Source organism: Desarmillaria tabescens (assembly GCF_030435595.1).
Source record: "Desarmillaria tabescens strain CCBAS 213 chromosome Unknown EV420scaffold_5, whole genome shotgun sequence".
Lineage (NCBI taxonomy): Eukaryota > Fungi > Basidiomycota > Agaricomycetes > Agaricales > Physalacriaceae > Desarmillaria > Desarmillaria tabescens.
Window position 1 is genome coordinate 940,786 of NW_026848304.1, and position 13,707 is coordinate 954,492.

The 13,707-nt window shown below is 48.9% G+C and overlaps 5 protein-coding genes across 5 annotated transcripts; 4 read left to right on the forward strand and 1 right to left on the reverse strand.

Annotated features, from left to right (window-relative positions):
- The first annotated feature begins 192 nt into the window (after positions 1 to 192).
- On the forward strand, positions 193 to 5,119 carry EV420DRAFT_1513795 (uncharacterized protein). Its single transcript, XM_060471764.1, has 7 exons — positions 193 to 353; positions 407 to 802; positions 852 to 985; positions 1,041 to 1,086; positions 1,121 to 2,178; positions 2,229 to 4,025; positions 4,098 to 5,119. The coding sequence occupies exons 2-7, from the start codon at positions 643 to 645 to the stop codon at positions 5,016 to 5,018; spliced, it is 4,116 nt and encodes a 1,371-aa protein (XP_060336345.1). The 5' UTR covers positions 193 to 353; positions 407 to 642; the 3' UTR covers positions 5,019 to 5,119.
- Positions 5,120 to 6,924, reverse strand: EV420DRAFT_1513797 (succinate-CoA ligase). The gene is made up of 10 exons (XM_060471765.1): positions 6,848 to 6,924; positions 6,733 to 6,801; positions 6,612 to 6,684; positions 6,462 to 6,561; positions 6,322 to 6,412; positions 5,929 to 6,275; positions 5,640 to 5,879; positions 5,498 to 5,586; positions 5,334 to 5,448; positions 5,120 to 5,285 (listed from the first exon to the last, which is right to left on the reverse strand). The coding sequence occupies exons 1-10, from the start codon at positions 6,884 to 6,886 to the stop codon at positions 5,201 to 5,203; spliced, it is 1,248 nt and encodes a 415-aa protein (XP_060336346.1). The 5' UTR covers positions 6,887 to 6,924; the 3' UTR covers positions 5,120 to 5,200.
- Positions 6,925 to 8,303, forward strand: EV420DRAFT_1513803 (uncharacterized protein). The gene is made up of 8 exons (XM_060471766.1): positions 6,925 to 7,149; positions 7,201 to 7,316; positions 7,389 to 7,527; positions 7,578 to 7,837; positions 7,891 to 7,932; positions 7,984 to 8,007; positions 8,057 to 8,111; positions 8,162 to 8,303. The coding sequence occupies exons 2-8, from the start codon at positions 7,314 to 7,316 to the stop codon at positions 8,194 to 8,196; spliced, it is 558 nt and encodes a 185-aa protein (XP_060336347.1). The 5' UTR covers positions 6,925 to 7,149; positions 7,201 to 7,313; the 3' UTR covers positions 8,197 to 8,303.
- A 1-nt stretch (position 8,304) lies between these two features.
- On the forward strand, positions 8,305 to 10,965 carry EV420DRAFT_951581 (histone deacetylase complex, catalytic component RPD3). The gene is made up of 12 exons (XM_060484115.1): positions 8,305 to 8,530; positions 8,587 to 8,639; positions 8,691 to 8,766; positions 8,825 to 8,942; positions 8,997 to 9,071; positions 9,130 to 9,237; positions 9,284 to 9,314; positions 9,364 to 9,505; positions 9,556 to 9,648; positions 9,701 to 9,950; positions 10,002 to 10,169; positions 10,229 to 10,965. Exons 1-12 carry the CDS (start codon positions 8,489 to 8,491, stop codon positions 10,684 to 10,686), a joined length of 1,614 nt encoding a protein of 537 aa, XP_060336348.1. The 5' UTR covers positions 8,305 to 8,488; the 3' UTR covers positions 10,687 to 10,965.
- EV420DRAFT_1475468 (thioesterase-like superfamily-domain-containing protein) lies at positions 10,912 to 13,703 on the forward strand (the record flags this gene model as incomplete). Its single annotated transcript, XM_060469279.1, has 15 exons — positions 10,912 to 11,011; positions 11,068 to 11,358; positions 11,462 to 11,568; positions 11,620 to 11,638; positions 11,688 to 12,028; positions 12,190 to 12,326; positions 12,390 to 12,453; positions 12,566 to 12,862; positions 12,902 to 13,045; positions 13,067 to 13,129; positions 13,174 to 13,260; positions 13,313 to 13,344; positions 13,372 to 13,438; positions 13,493 to 13,540; positions 13,596 to 13,703. 15 exons carry the CDS (start codon positions 10,912 to 10,914, stop codon positions 13,701 to 13,703), a joined length of 1,905 nt encoding a protein of 634 aa, XP_060336349.1.
- Positions 13,704 to 13,707: the final 4 nt, after the last annotated feature.

The following is a 13,707-nucleotide window of genomic DNA, read 5'->3' on the forward strand; positions in this document are numbered from 1 at the left end:
CCTATCTCTACAGGGCCAGCTTTGACTGAGGATTCTCCAAGCATTCAGGATGTTTCCACCAGTAAATCATCCACCAATCCTTCCCCACCCCCCGCAGGAGAATCAAGCTCCAGCAAGGAATCCTTCAGTGCAAAACCGACCGCAGGACCAAATGGTGATGCATCTTCTTCTCTCAATTCTTCGCGCCCTACCCGTCGCACAGTTGCCTTCAAACGGCATTACGGCTGCGCCTCACCCGAAACGATTCAGTGCTGTGAATATCAGCAAGAAGTTCCTCGAAAAGAACTTTTCGCAGGCCGCAAACTCTATTGCGTCGTCATCATCTTCACAAGTAAAGTCGGGAGGGTCGGCTGGTGCGTAACATCAGTTTTGCTATGAAATGAAACATTTATACATTCTGCGATAGCGAGACCTTCCGTGCAATCTTCATACCCGCACTCAAGACTGGTCACTGCTAAGCTTACCGCAGCACCTCAGCCCTCAACAACGACCGGTCCCGGTTGGTCACGACCATCATCTGTGGCACCCGGTCTACAACCTACAACCACCCCCAATGGTGTCCCAGCGCAGGCGACATCCTCATCGCAGCCCAAGGGTCCAACTACCTCTACGCATGGTCCGCCGCAGCTTCCACACGCGGGAATGGTGATTCAACCTCAGCCTCGAGCAGCCTCCCAAATCTCACAGACAGACGGAATGACAAGTGGCAAGTCAGTTTGGGGAAATCTCAGAAGCAGCGCTTCCTTGCCTTCGGGCGTTCGCGCTCAGAGTGAATTTCCGACGGCGGCAGAGGTTGCTCAAGGTTCGTTACTTGTTCATGATTGTCTTCACCAAAAGTAAACTGTTTGAAGTGTCTCGCAAGGCCAAGGGGATGGACGCGAAGGAATCCACTGAAGTCTCAGCGGCACATAAACAGGCAAGATTAGAGGAAGCTGATACTTTTCGAGGCGTGCATCTTGATCCAAATGCTCATCATTGGGATGAAGTGCGTGTTAACTTCTCTCAGCTTAGCTGTCATGCAACTAAACTGAATTTATTAGATGGAAGAGGATGATGACAATTTTCTGGACGGCGTCATCGAATTCGGTGATGGACGACAATACAAAGTCGATACAGGCAGAAACCCCTCCAACGAAACCTTCAACGCCGTCATTAACCGGTTCCAGAGAACCTTCTCGAACCAGTCCAAGGCGGGAACGCGAATCCACTTCAATTGTAACCTCCAGCTTTCCCGTTCGTAAAGAAGAGAGATTTGCCGATGATTTCGACCGAAGTTGGCCAAAAAGTTCTCCTTCACTTTCATCTGCAGGAGTACCTCACTCTGGTCCAAGCGGGGGATCCATCGCCAGTCCCACTTCTCCAGGTAATACGATACATGCGTCTCAGTTTGGACAAGAGGGTGGGAGAGTGCTTTTCAACGAACGTTCGAATAGACTAGAACCGTACAGCAGCTCGCAGCGACAGGGACAAAGTCCTTACCCCTTGAAGAAAGGGTATTCTGATGCTACCATTCTAGACGCTAAGGCATCCAAAGACGCGTCGTCATCTTCGAACAGCAATGTCCAACTACTGCAGAAGAGCGGCGAGCGCGGTCGCACTCATATGGGTGTTCCAGGATCCGCTCCTTTTGAAAGACAAAGAGACTATTCTCGCAGGGATGGGTCAGGTATGGCGCACGTACCCCCCAGCCCACGGTCAGCATTTTCTCAGCCAGGTTCTGTTAATGGGAATGAAACCCGTGGACGGCGCATGTCAAATATGGGACCACCCCCTCCTCCAGGCTCGGGGCCAAGAGACTTCGGCCAACGACAGTTTGCACCTCATTACCCTCATTCGTACAATACTGGTCAAGGAGGTATGCCGCCTCGCGAGTCGAGATTTCCACCGGGCCCTCCTTCTTCATCAAGCGCTGCTTCCGTTCGACATCCTTCCCAATCTCCGGTGCTTTCCCATGCGTCTTCCTCCATCGTTCCAACTAGTGTCGAAAATCTCGCTCAACTGACTGGGCCTGATATCGATGAACTCAGAAAAGATGTGATGCAGAGTGCTGCAGCCAGAGCCAAACAACGTAGGCAACAGGAGGAAGAAGAAAGAGAGAAGGAGAAAGAGCGAGCGCGACGCAAGGCTGCAGAACTTGCGAATGAAGCTAAACCAAAAACGGTTTCAGAACCTATCAAAGTTGAATGATTCCTTTTCGTGGTGACTACCGACTGACCCACTTTATCCAGGATCAGGAAGTCATTGCCGTCATCGAAGATGCAATTAAATCAGTTGGTGTCACAGCTCCCTCCACCGATTCAATAAAATCTTCGGCATCAGAGAAGACGCAACTGCAGCGGCCACCTTCTTTGAAAGGCCTGGATGGAACACGGCAACCAGCGTCCAGACGACTATCAATCCCTTCCAGCACTTCAGGTCCTGCCCCGGCAGCTTTGACTACGTCGTGGCGAAACCATGCTACTCCCTTACCTCCTCCTCCGGTGTCGCCGCGTGTTGCCGCTAGCCGCAATCCTCCAACGGCTCAAAATCACGGGCCTGCTTTTGTTTCCGCTCTAGACCATGTGCAGATTCTTGCAGAAGACCCCGAAGCAGATCTTGAAGTCGTAGAGTTCTCTGATATGGGCAAATTTGTTGGCATCCCTGATTCTCTTGAACCCAAAAGTAATCAAAGTCTACTTCGAGCCTCAAAGCCATCGCGACCTGTCGCCAGTGATTTCTTTGACGACAGACCAGGTAACTTCGAAACTCCTCCCTCATCTAAAGCCGATATCGACACTTGGAGACGAAAGGGGTCCCAAGAAGAGAAAGATGCTAAGGATGCTGCGGGAGCGTCCACGCATCCACATCTATCGACACCAACACCAACACAACAAGTGCCGGCGCCCTCAGAAATCACCCCATCCACTGAGTCCGTTTCAGCCCAGACATCGCCCAGTAAAGCATCCAAATATCAGTCTACTTACAATCAAGCTACGATGTCGGCCCTTGATGATGTCATGTCTCGTATCAAAGGGGCGTTGAATGTCATGCAAGCTAGTGATAAGGATGCATCTGTGCAGCCCCCACTTGAACCAGGACCGGAACCGGAACTAAAGAGGCCTCTTCTACCGGCACGAACGACAAGCCCTTCAAATTTGAAAACGGTCAAGGACAGATGGCTGCCACCTGCATTGCGACCTCAACACCTTGACGTAGAAACACGAGAAAATTTCCATTCCACAGCCCCAGAACCTCCACGGTCACCAAAACCAGTTTGGAATACCTTTACGGTCAAGCTGCCCAAGACGTCAATAGCTAGGGAGCCTATTACCAGGAAGCAGTTAGCTCAGCTTAACAGAGCGTTCCCTGTACGGTGGGATATTCTATCCTTTGACCCACCCGTGGACGGGATGAGTCGTCGTGATTTCACAGTGATCGATGTTTTATACCGCAAGCAACCGTACAAAGGGAAGAATAAGTTCAGGGTTGTTCTTCCCAGAGCCGGTGCGCATCCGCAAATGTCTAGGGAGAGCAACCATTTGGGCTCCAAAGGGAATGGTGCTGGCGCGTTTGGAAAACCTACTATGGCCGATGGCGCTTCAACGTGGAGAAAACCTGGATCATCGCCCTTGCCGACGAATTCCCTTCCAGGACCGGGATCCTCTAGCGTGGTACTACAATCTGAACCGCCTCCGGCCAACTTCTCGTCTCTTGCGCCTTCATCCGTGAAAGGGGACACACCGCGGACTAAACCGCAACCGAAGATGCCTGCAGGGACATCGGTCGCCTTCTATCGTGATTCCCAAGTAGTAGACGCGGACGTTGATGTGAAGCCTCTCGTCAATTTCATCGTTACAAGTGAACTGGAGGAGCCACGGCTATCGACGAAAGATGGTTCAACGACTGGGATAGGGCGTACTCCTTCAAATGACTCTCGGTCTGATGGACATAAAAACACTTCCGCTGAGCAACACATCCAAAGAACAGATCCAGCTCCAGCATCGTCATCAAGCCTCGTTCAAACTGGCAAAAGCTCAGACGATTCGGTGAGTCTTACAACTGAGTAGTATCTCATTATTATTGAATCTTTACTTTTCAGTCAGATCCGCCTCCAATAGGGACCGCCCTCTCAGCCATCTAGTACTTGGAGCAGATCTTCACTAAATATGTCGGGCCGAGGTCCCGACCCTGAGCATCTGAAAGCAGTATGGTCGCAAACCTCCAACATGGCTGAACTGCATCCTGTAAATTCCCTTGAAGGCATCGCCGACGATCCAGTCCCTTTCACGCTTCAAGATGTCAAATCAGAAGATGGAGCGACCCCGCCGCCGACAACATCTTCAGGGCCTTCTCGCATGTCCCTGCACGATGTTACCCGCGCCTTCCAACAAGTTCCGTCCACCTCTGGCTCTACGAACCACAAGCTGACCATATCACCTCCCACTACGTCCGCACCCGTTGCACGTCCAGCCCCGAATTTCGGGTATGCAATGCCATTGCCAACCTCGAATCAAAATATGCGGGCTCCCTACCCTCCGTATGGCTCTCCGATGATGAGCCATTCGCCAGCACCCGTCGTATATCCACATCCGATAACGAATAGTCCTGTTCCCAGCCGAATGCAGGTCAGCGGACAGACACCGCTGTATGGACAACCCGCTATGTGGATGCCGTTACCTACTTCCGCAACGACCCAGGCTCACGGCGCAATGATGAGGCCCGTTCCGTCCCCTTATCCCCCGCCATTGATGGCATATTCCCCAAATGCCCAGCCAATGTACCTCCCCGCCGTGCCGAATATGCAGAGCCCGCCTCAACAAAATTCCGCTTCCAACCGTGGGAGAAGCATGTCAATGATGATGAGTCCCGGAATCCCACACGCCTCTCCGAACATGTACGGGAGCCCGGTGATGATGGCTTCGCCTGCTCGGAATCAAATGAGAAATGACAATAGTCAAGCTCATCCACCGACGCATCATCCACCAAACAGTGCATATGCTCCGGTACCTTCGACTTCTTTCATGCGGCCATCTTGGTGAACTTTGCTTTGATTACTTTTAATGTACTTGTTTTTCTCGTTTATATATATCATTCAATTTTATATTTTCCAATGCCTTATTCTGACCACGCTAACAGAAGTACATGTTGAAAAAACAAAATTGCATTGACAGATGTGATGTGAGTAATGTGTGGAAGAACTGGCTACAAGTGGAAGATATTTCTAAACAGCGACTTTCACAGCGTATTCGGCGGCTTCGTCTAATTGGTCGAAGGCGATGATTTTGAGACCCGAGTTCTTGATCATTCTGTGCGGAGATAAGTTGCATGAAGCATATGCGATCACTGGAACATACTCTTTGGCTTCCGTTTCCTTGGTACCTTTCAGTCTCACGACCAACGGGATCGTCATAGCAAGCTCCTTGGTGGCCTTGATGACACCCTCGGCAATGTAGTCGCACCTCATAATACCTAGTAGGCGCGGTCAATATAAGATCAACACAGTATGGAAGTGCACTACCTCCGAAAATGTTGATGAATATGCTCTTCACTTTGGGATCTGCGAGCAGGAGTTCGAATGCCTTCTTCACTGTATCAGGTGTTGCACCTCTGCGGACATTGAAATAAATGCAAGTTCTTTCGCGGCGATAACTGAATCTTACCCTCCGACATCGAGGAAGTTAGCAGGGTTACCTCCGTGTAGAGAGAGCACATCCATGGTGGCCATTGCCAAACCAGCACCATTGACCAAGCAGCCGATGTTGCCATCAAGCTTGATGAAGTTGAGGTTGGCCTTCTGTGCTTCCACTTCTGACGCCTCTTCTTGCGAAATATCGCGGAGGGCAAATATGTCGGGTTGACGGAATTCAGCGTTGTCGTCAAAGCCGAATTTGGCATCCATACTGGAAAATGATTAAGAAATTTGAAAATTGGGAGAAATTCTGCTCATACCATAGAACTTGGCCGTCTTTGGTCTCTGCCATGGGATTGATTTCTATCTGAGTCGCATCCTTGTCTTTGAAGATCTTGTAAAGGTTGACGAATATGTCTGCTGCTTCCTGCTGGGCCCCATCCTTGAACCCAAGCTTCTTAGCAACTTCAAGAGCGGCCGAAGAAGTCAAACCCTCCTTGAAGGGGATGGGTGTGGTGATAATGGCAGAAGGATCTTTCGCGGCAACCTCCTCGATGTTCATGCCTCCCTGCGATGACGCAACGAGGACAACGCCCTGAGAAACACGGTCGTTAAGGACCGCGACATAGTACTCATGAGCGGGATCGCGGCGTTCCGCTAGCATCACCTATCCGGGTGTAAGTGGGGATTCGACACGACTTTCCGAGACTTACAGCGTTGCAAACGCGACCACCAGCGCCGGTCTGCTTTGTGATGAGCTTGGAGCCCAACATTTTCGAAGCATAGTCCTTGGCCTGTTCAGGGCTGCACAAAGTATTAGTGCCAGGTATGAACAGTGACGAAGTATCTCTACCTGCCGACCATGTGCACACCACCTTGAAGTCCAGTATCGAACTTGCCCTTACCTCTACCGCCAGCCAGAACCTGAGCCTTGATGACTAGCTTGTCAGTACCTATACCGACGATATGAGGTTATGTCGGAAGACAGAGGATAAAGGCCTACCAAAGTTCTTTGCCACCTCGAAGGCTTCCTCGGGTGTCTTGGCAGCAATGCTCTTGGGAGTAGGTATCCCATACTATAGTGGGGTAAGGGGAATGCAAGTGCTGACGACGATACCACGTACCGAGTTGAGGAGATTGACGGACTGGTATTCGTGAATGGAGAGGAGACGCCTCTGACCTGCAGATGCAGCCTGGAAGACGTGTCAGACGGCGAGGAGAGCACTGCAGACGACATACGCGAGCCAAAGTGCCAGCTTTCCGGACGACGGTGAGCATTTCGGTGGATGTGGTAGACGGAAGAAAGCAGGGAACCCAGGGTAATAGAATTCCAATCTTGGCCGGCTTTAATTTGACGGAGATGTGGCTGTGCAGGTTTTTGCATCTCTCAGAGCGACGACGACGGGTCGAGGTCCTTCCATCCCTTCCCAGTCTCTCACCCTCCGCATGCGGTCAGGGCAATGCTCTGGAAGACGGAATCCGTCTCTCCTTGAGTTCGGAATGTCTATTTTTTCATTGGGCCTTTCGGAATTTGGTAGCAGGTACAGCAATGTTTTTAGAAATTGTGATGTGTATTTTACTGTCATATCAAGTATAAGCGACATGTCCTTTACTGCTCATTATCCGTTATTGGCATGGCATCCACTATCATAACGTGTTCCAACATGCGACTGGAACGTTTTTTCGGGTATAAAAACGGTACATAATGGTAAATGTGACCTTTGTCTCGTGCAAGATGGAGTCTGAATCATTGTCGTCCCCTGCCATGTCTGTCCTCCAGGAGCTCCCTGAAAATGTGGCTCAGCTCTTGTCTGTCTCGAAGATCCTACTCTTGCAGGCCGTCGATGTTCTCGACAATCACCTCACGTCTGATGAGCAGCTGACTGTCAATTCTCAGTACTTGCATGGCTCAACAATAGGCGCGTATTTTCCAGGATTGGTCCCTGTTCATTCGTATTGATTCCAGTAGGCAAGCATATCAGACACGCGAGAGATCACTTTGAGCTTCTACTTGCATCTATCGCAGCCCCCCCACCCTATGTCCTTTGTTATGACACGAGGAGTCGCAATACCCCCATGGAAAGCAGCCGTTCAGCAGCAAAGGATTCTCTGCTAGAAACTATTCGTCTTCTGGAAGAAAAAGTGCCCACCGTCGATTTTCAGGCGCCCATAACTCTCAATGCCGTTACCCCACACATACAGACCTTTGAAACAACATTCGGGAGAGAGGTACGGGATCAGTTGTGTCCCCGTCACACAACATATCTTATTCCGCATTATAGCTATGGTTTGCAGGGCTGCATTGCATTCATCACTGGTCCGTGGTAAGCCGTTCAGTTCCTATGTCACTGAAAAACGATTCACCCTGCTTCCAGGTTCGTGTGATGGCAGGAGAGCTGGCGAGTATCATTTTTACCCTACTCAAGAACAACATTGACTTTCTTTCAGGGTATCAAATTATCGGATGACTTTGGCTTTGCCCCTTCTACTTTACTTTACCAAGGCAGGTGATTCACTATGCCCATGGGCCTCCGTTGACCAGGCGATATACAGACCGCGTGGCACCTTTAGGCGTGGCCAAGTATTAGACTGTCTTGATTTTTTCCCCTCATTTTCTTGTTCTGCTGCAGCTGTATTTAATAAGGTCCCGGTTGTACATATAATTCTACATGATCGACTGTTGAAATTTGAGAAGTGTGACAAATACTTGCATGATGCCTTGAACTCCAGATCTCACGTCAAATCCGTGCACTGCACTTCTTCCATTGACCGCCATCTTCGAAACAGATCTGGACGTTCGCATTCCCGTACATCCTGTTTTTTCTATTCTATCAACAACCGTTAGCTCTCGATTGGCCGAACACCGACTAAATATCCAAGATGATGACCCCGTTGGATGGAGAAAACCAAAAGAAACGCGTCGTACGTTTCCAGTACTGTGACAGCCTTCCATTTTGACCAAGTTGTTTCTTTTTCAGTGCTATTTCTTCGATTCTGACATCGGAGGATTCCATTATGGCCCAGGGCATCCGTGAGTGTCTTAACACAAACAAGACGACCTTTATCCACACGATATTTCAAGGATGAAACCAACGAGAATACGAATGTGTCATTCACTTGTCATGAATTACGGGCTGTATAAGAAAATGGAGATTTTCGTGCGCCATCTATACGTTGTTTCTCTGCCGCAGTGCTGATTCCTCACCCTCTTTTTAGCGCGCCAAACCCGCTACAAAACGTGAAATGACCCAGTTTCACTCAGACGAATACGTCGATTTTCTCAATCGAATAACTCCCAGCAATATGAACTCGTTCATAAAAGAGCAGCATAAATGTCCGTCTTGTTTATCTGTGCATATCATCCATTGCTTGAGCTTGTCCTATACAGACAACGTTGGGGAAGACTGTCCAGTTTTTGATGGGTTGTTTGAATACTGCTCAATATCAGCAGGAGGTTCCATGGGTCGGTTTCTTACTGGACGGTGTTCCTGTTGTCTAATCTTTTGCTCGGTTTTTCGCAGAGGGTGCTGCCCGGCTTAGCCGAGACAAGTGCGATATTGCTGTGAATTGGGCTGGGGGGCTACACCATGCCAAGAAGAGTGAGGCGAGCGGGTTCTGTTATGTGAACGGCAAGTCTTATTCTTGAAGCTATTATCGTGACTGACTTGTGCCCAGATATCGTGCTGGGTATATTGGAACTATTGAGGCATGCTTTTTTTAAACAAAGCACCATCAGCCGCTAAATCTTTGCAAAGATACCACAATCGAGTGTTATATATCGATATTGATGCACATCATGGCGACGGTGTGGAAGAAGCGTTCTACACTACCGACCGTGTCATGACTTGCAGTTTCCACAAATATGGCGAATTCTTTCCCGGAACAGGTGAACTAAGGGTATGTGACATACTGCATCGCGCAAAGATCTCCTTCCAACGCATTCGCAGGATGTTGGTGTTATGAAGGGCAAATATTATGCCCTCAATTTTCCTCTCCGGGACGGGGTTTCCGATGAGAATTATAAGTCAGTCTTCGAACCTGCAAGTTTTCCTTTAATTATCACAACACGAGAGTCTCACAACAAGCGTCTAGGTTATAAGACAGGTTATGGAGTCATACAATCCTTCGGCAATAGTGCTGCAATGTGGTACTGACTCCCTTGCAGGAGACAAACTTGGATGCCTCAATCTCTCTATGCGAGGTCATGCCAACTGTGTAAGATTTGTGAAGTCATTCAACAAACCTCTACTGCTCTTGGGGGGAGGAGGATACACCATGCGCAACGTGAGCCGTGCATGGGCTTACGAAACAGGACTGGCAGCGGGTGTTGAACTGGGACCAGGTGCGTCTAACATATACACTTTATTGCTACAAGTCGTTGAAACAATTCAAGATATACCTGTTAATGAGTACTACGAATATTTTGGACCAGACTATCAACTCGATGTTAAGGCATCGAATGCGGATGATCTCAACACTCGTGCATACCTGGAACGTGTCAAACGGATAGTCATGGAGAACCTCAGACATACAGGCGGGCCACCAAGTGTCCAAATGCAAGGTATAGCTTCCCTAGTTCGCAAAGTCTCTGAACGAATACCTTACCACGCCTTCCAACAGATATCCCGATGTTACCAATAGATGCCGAGATGGATGACCTGAACCAAGATGACGATTTGATTCCGAAGGATATGCGCCGGCCTCAGAGACTGTTAGATGTCCGGCGGCAAGCTGACGGTGAACTATCGGACTCTGACGACGAAGGAGAGGGCGGCCGAAGGAATCATGCTAGCCACAGGGAGCGCAGAAGTAGATCAAGAGAACGGAGTAGTTCGATGGGGAGGAAGTTCGGAATGCCGAGCGTAGGAATATTAGCCGCGGGTCCGACCGCTGCACATGCTGGTCCGAGCGGACAGACCACTATCGCCAGGTTTTTGGCGAACAGTTCGACGAAAATGGAGGTTGATACACCTACATCGGACGCAACCTCAAGTGGGGACAACGAAAATGGGGGTAATTCAACGATTCCAATCGAGCAGGTGCCCGACGATGCTATGGTGGTTGTTAAAGAAGGGTGATTTTCTTGTATGTTCATGGACGTGTGTTAGTGTATGTATCTTGTAAGCTACTAATTTTCAAGCCGTACGGACCCTGCTCCCATTGAGTCTACGAAATCCACCAAGTCAATAGAGAAAACGCGCCAGGCGTGACTTGTAATAATTACTCATCCAAATTCAAATTGGGCAGGTAATCCACAATTGGCCTAGCCTTAATCATCTCGACCAGCTTTGCCCTCTCCCACCATGGCCGACGTCAACAGACCAGTGACTCCTCCACCGAAGACCATGCCAACACCACTTACTCCCGAGCAGATTCGACAATTCGAACTCAATCGCCTGAAAGGTATACTGTATGTTCTCGCAAGTTGATTGTCTTCTCGTTCTAACACATATCTGCAGCGAAGCAGAGGCAACGTCAACGCGAAGAGGAAATATCTGCATCATCCTCGCTTAACAGCAATAGAAAGCGACCTATAGGAGTAACACCTGCCACTTCAAACTCGCCTACCAGCTCGAGTCAGCCATTACAGCGTGACTCGCGACTTGGCACATACTTTGAATATGACTTATCGAAAATGGTTAACTCCAAAGGCGGTTTCCTTGTCGAAGATGATAAAGATGCCGACGAGGAGGTCCGACGGAAGGAGAAGGAACGAGAAAGGCAGAGGGCAAGGCAGAACCAAGAGCCAGGTACACTTCAGCGCTCTTTTTTTGCTATATGATCCTGACTCGCGTCCAGCTATCTCATTAAATCCTGATTTGAACCCGAAATGCTGCGAATGTCAAACTATAGATATCGACCACACGTATAAGAACATTTTCAAGTGCTTAATATGCAAACGATGCCAAGACGAAAAGCCAGACAAATACAGTCTTCTCACCAAGACGGAATGTAAAGAGGTGTGTAGCTTGCGTTATCATCACGGCCTGCTTCATGGCTATTCGCTGTAGGATTATCTTCTGACAGACGGTACTTGTATTTCTATCCAGCGTTGAATTACCTTCTGATAGTCTTTTAGCTGAACTACGCGACCAAGAGCTTCTACCGCATTTGCTAAAGGCAAACCCCCACAAATCTACATTTGCTAATATGATGCTGTTCCTTCGTTGCCAAGTTGAAGATTTCGCATGGAAGAAATGGGGATCACCGGAAGAATTAGACGCAGAATATGAACGACGGATGGCCGAAAAGAAGAGAAAGAAGAATAAGAAGTTTGAGCAGGGACTGAGAGATCTTCGCAGACGAACGAAGGAAGGGATCTGGCAGAGAAGAAAAGATGAAGAGCACGTTCATGAATTTGGGCCGGCAGAACGAGGAGATGATGGCATGACGAGACAAACATGCGATGACTGTGGATTTGTGTATGAATTTGAAGAACTTTGAATGTCGCCGCGGATCCGGCCCCGGTTAACTCTGTTTGCCGGATCTGCATGCCATTTTGACAGAAGTACCGGGTTTCTTGTACTTATGTGACCTTGAGCGTAAACAATCTTCCTCTCCTTCGCATTCCTTCCGTCTAGATGGACGACCCATCTCTCAATAACCAAGCAGAACATGAGCAAATCTCTACTGCGTTAGAGGTAGAACGGCTCGAAGTGAACCTCTTTCGCTCTAAATCCCTTTGGATGCCCACCCGTGCTCGTGGTGTCTTTGGAGGGTATGACTGGCACCGTCCGACATTTTGACACGTATTAACATTTTCGCTGTTCGCTTTCCACAGACAGGTCATCAGTCAGGCTTTAGTTTCTGCTACTTACTGCGTGAATCCGGCATATGGTTTACATGTATGTCTCGTTTTCACCACAAGGATGTTACGCTAACAGTTATCCAAGTCTTTACATGTTAGCTATTCTTGCATCATTTTCCTGGAAAGCTACTCATCTATCAAACCCAAAGTGTTACTTTCTCACAAGCGCGTCTCCCGCCACCCCAATCGTTTACTACGTCGAACGCCTCCGTCAAGGAAGGTCATACACCTCCCTTTGTGTCAAAGCCGTGCAGAATGGATCCATGATATTCATCCTCATGTGTTCGTTCCAAAAGCCTGAACCTTGGCAGCCATCGCACCAGTGGTCCATGCCCGACGTTCCGACCCCAGAGGAATGCGACCTTGAAGAAGACCATATGCTCAGAGATAGCAACAGAGACAACATGACTGCAAGAATCAAGCATATCCTCAAATTATATGCAGATGTACGATTTCCATTATGTTATCCTATTATATACCCATAGAGTCCATGTGCACAGGAGAGGACAAAGAGCCCTATTGCTATCAAACGAGCGAAGGAACATGAAATAACCTCGGACGGCAGTACTAGGTATATGTATTGGATGAAAGCAAAGAACATTCCCCAGTATGAGCCGCATTTTCAAAAGGTACGCCGTGCAATTAAACAGCCAAGACAGCCTTTCCTAATTATTGGCCCAGTGTATCCTCGCCTATCTATCGGATTTATACTTGTAAGTCCTTGAGAAGTTCTCTTCTGGTTACAAGTCTCTGACAGTCTTGTCGCGAATTAAGCATCAGTGTCGCTGGTCGAATTTTAGGTCTCACACGCTATTCGAAAGGCCCAGAGGCATTGGCTATGTCTGTGAGTGAAGCATGTCCAACGAATGAGGCAGACATTCATAAATTTGTTGCAGTCAACCATCGACCATGCCATCTACTTTTACGAGTGAGTTTGTATCTTGACCATCTTAAGGTCAGCTCATCTTTCTTCCCTTGTCACCAGCGATACCGTTGACTGCGGTGATTGGTTGCTGTACACGGTGAGTCACTGCTTCTCTACCTGGGGCCAGAAGGATCCGACGTGGATTGTTTAGATGGAATGTCCGAGGGCAGCCTCAGGCCGCGGTGTCATGAGAGGGCAGGTATGACAATAGCTTTCACTTAACGTCGGTCTTGTCTGACTGACATCACCCTTAGATATTTACCCGTGGTGGAACCTTAGTTGCTGTTACAACACAAGAAGGTGTCGTCCGAGCAAACATTCGCGGGCCTGCTGAGGAAGTGAAGGTTCCTACGAAACTATAGACAT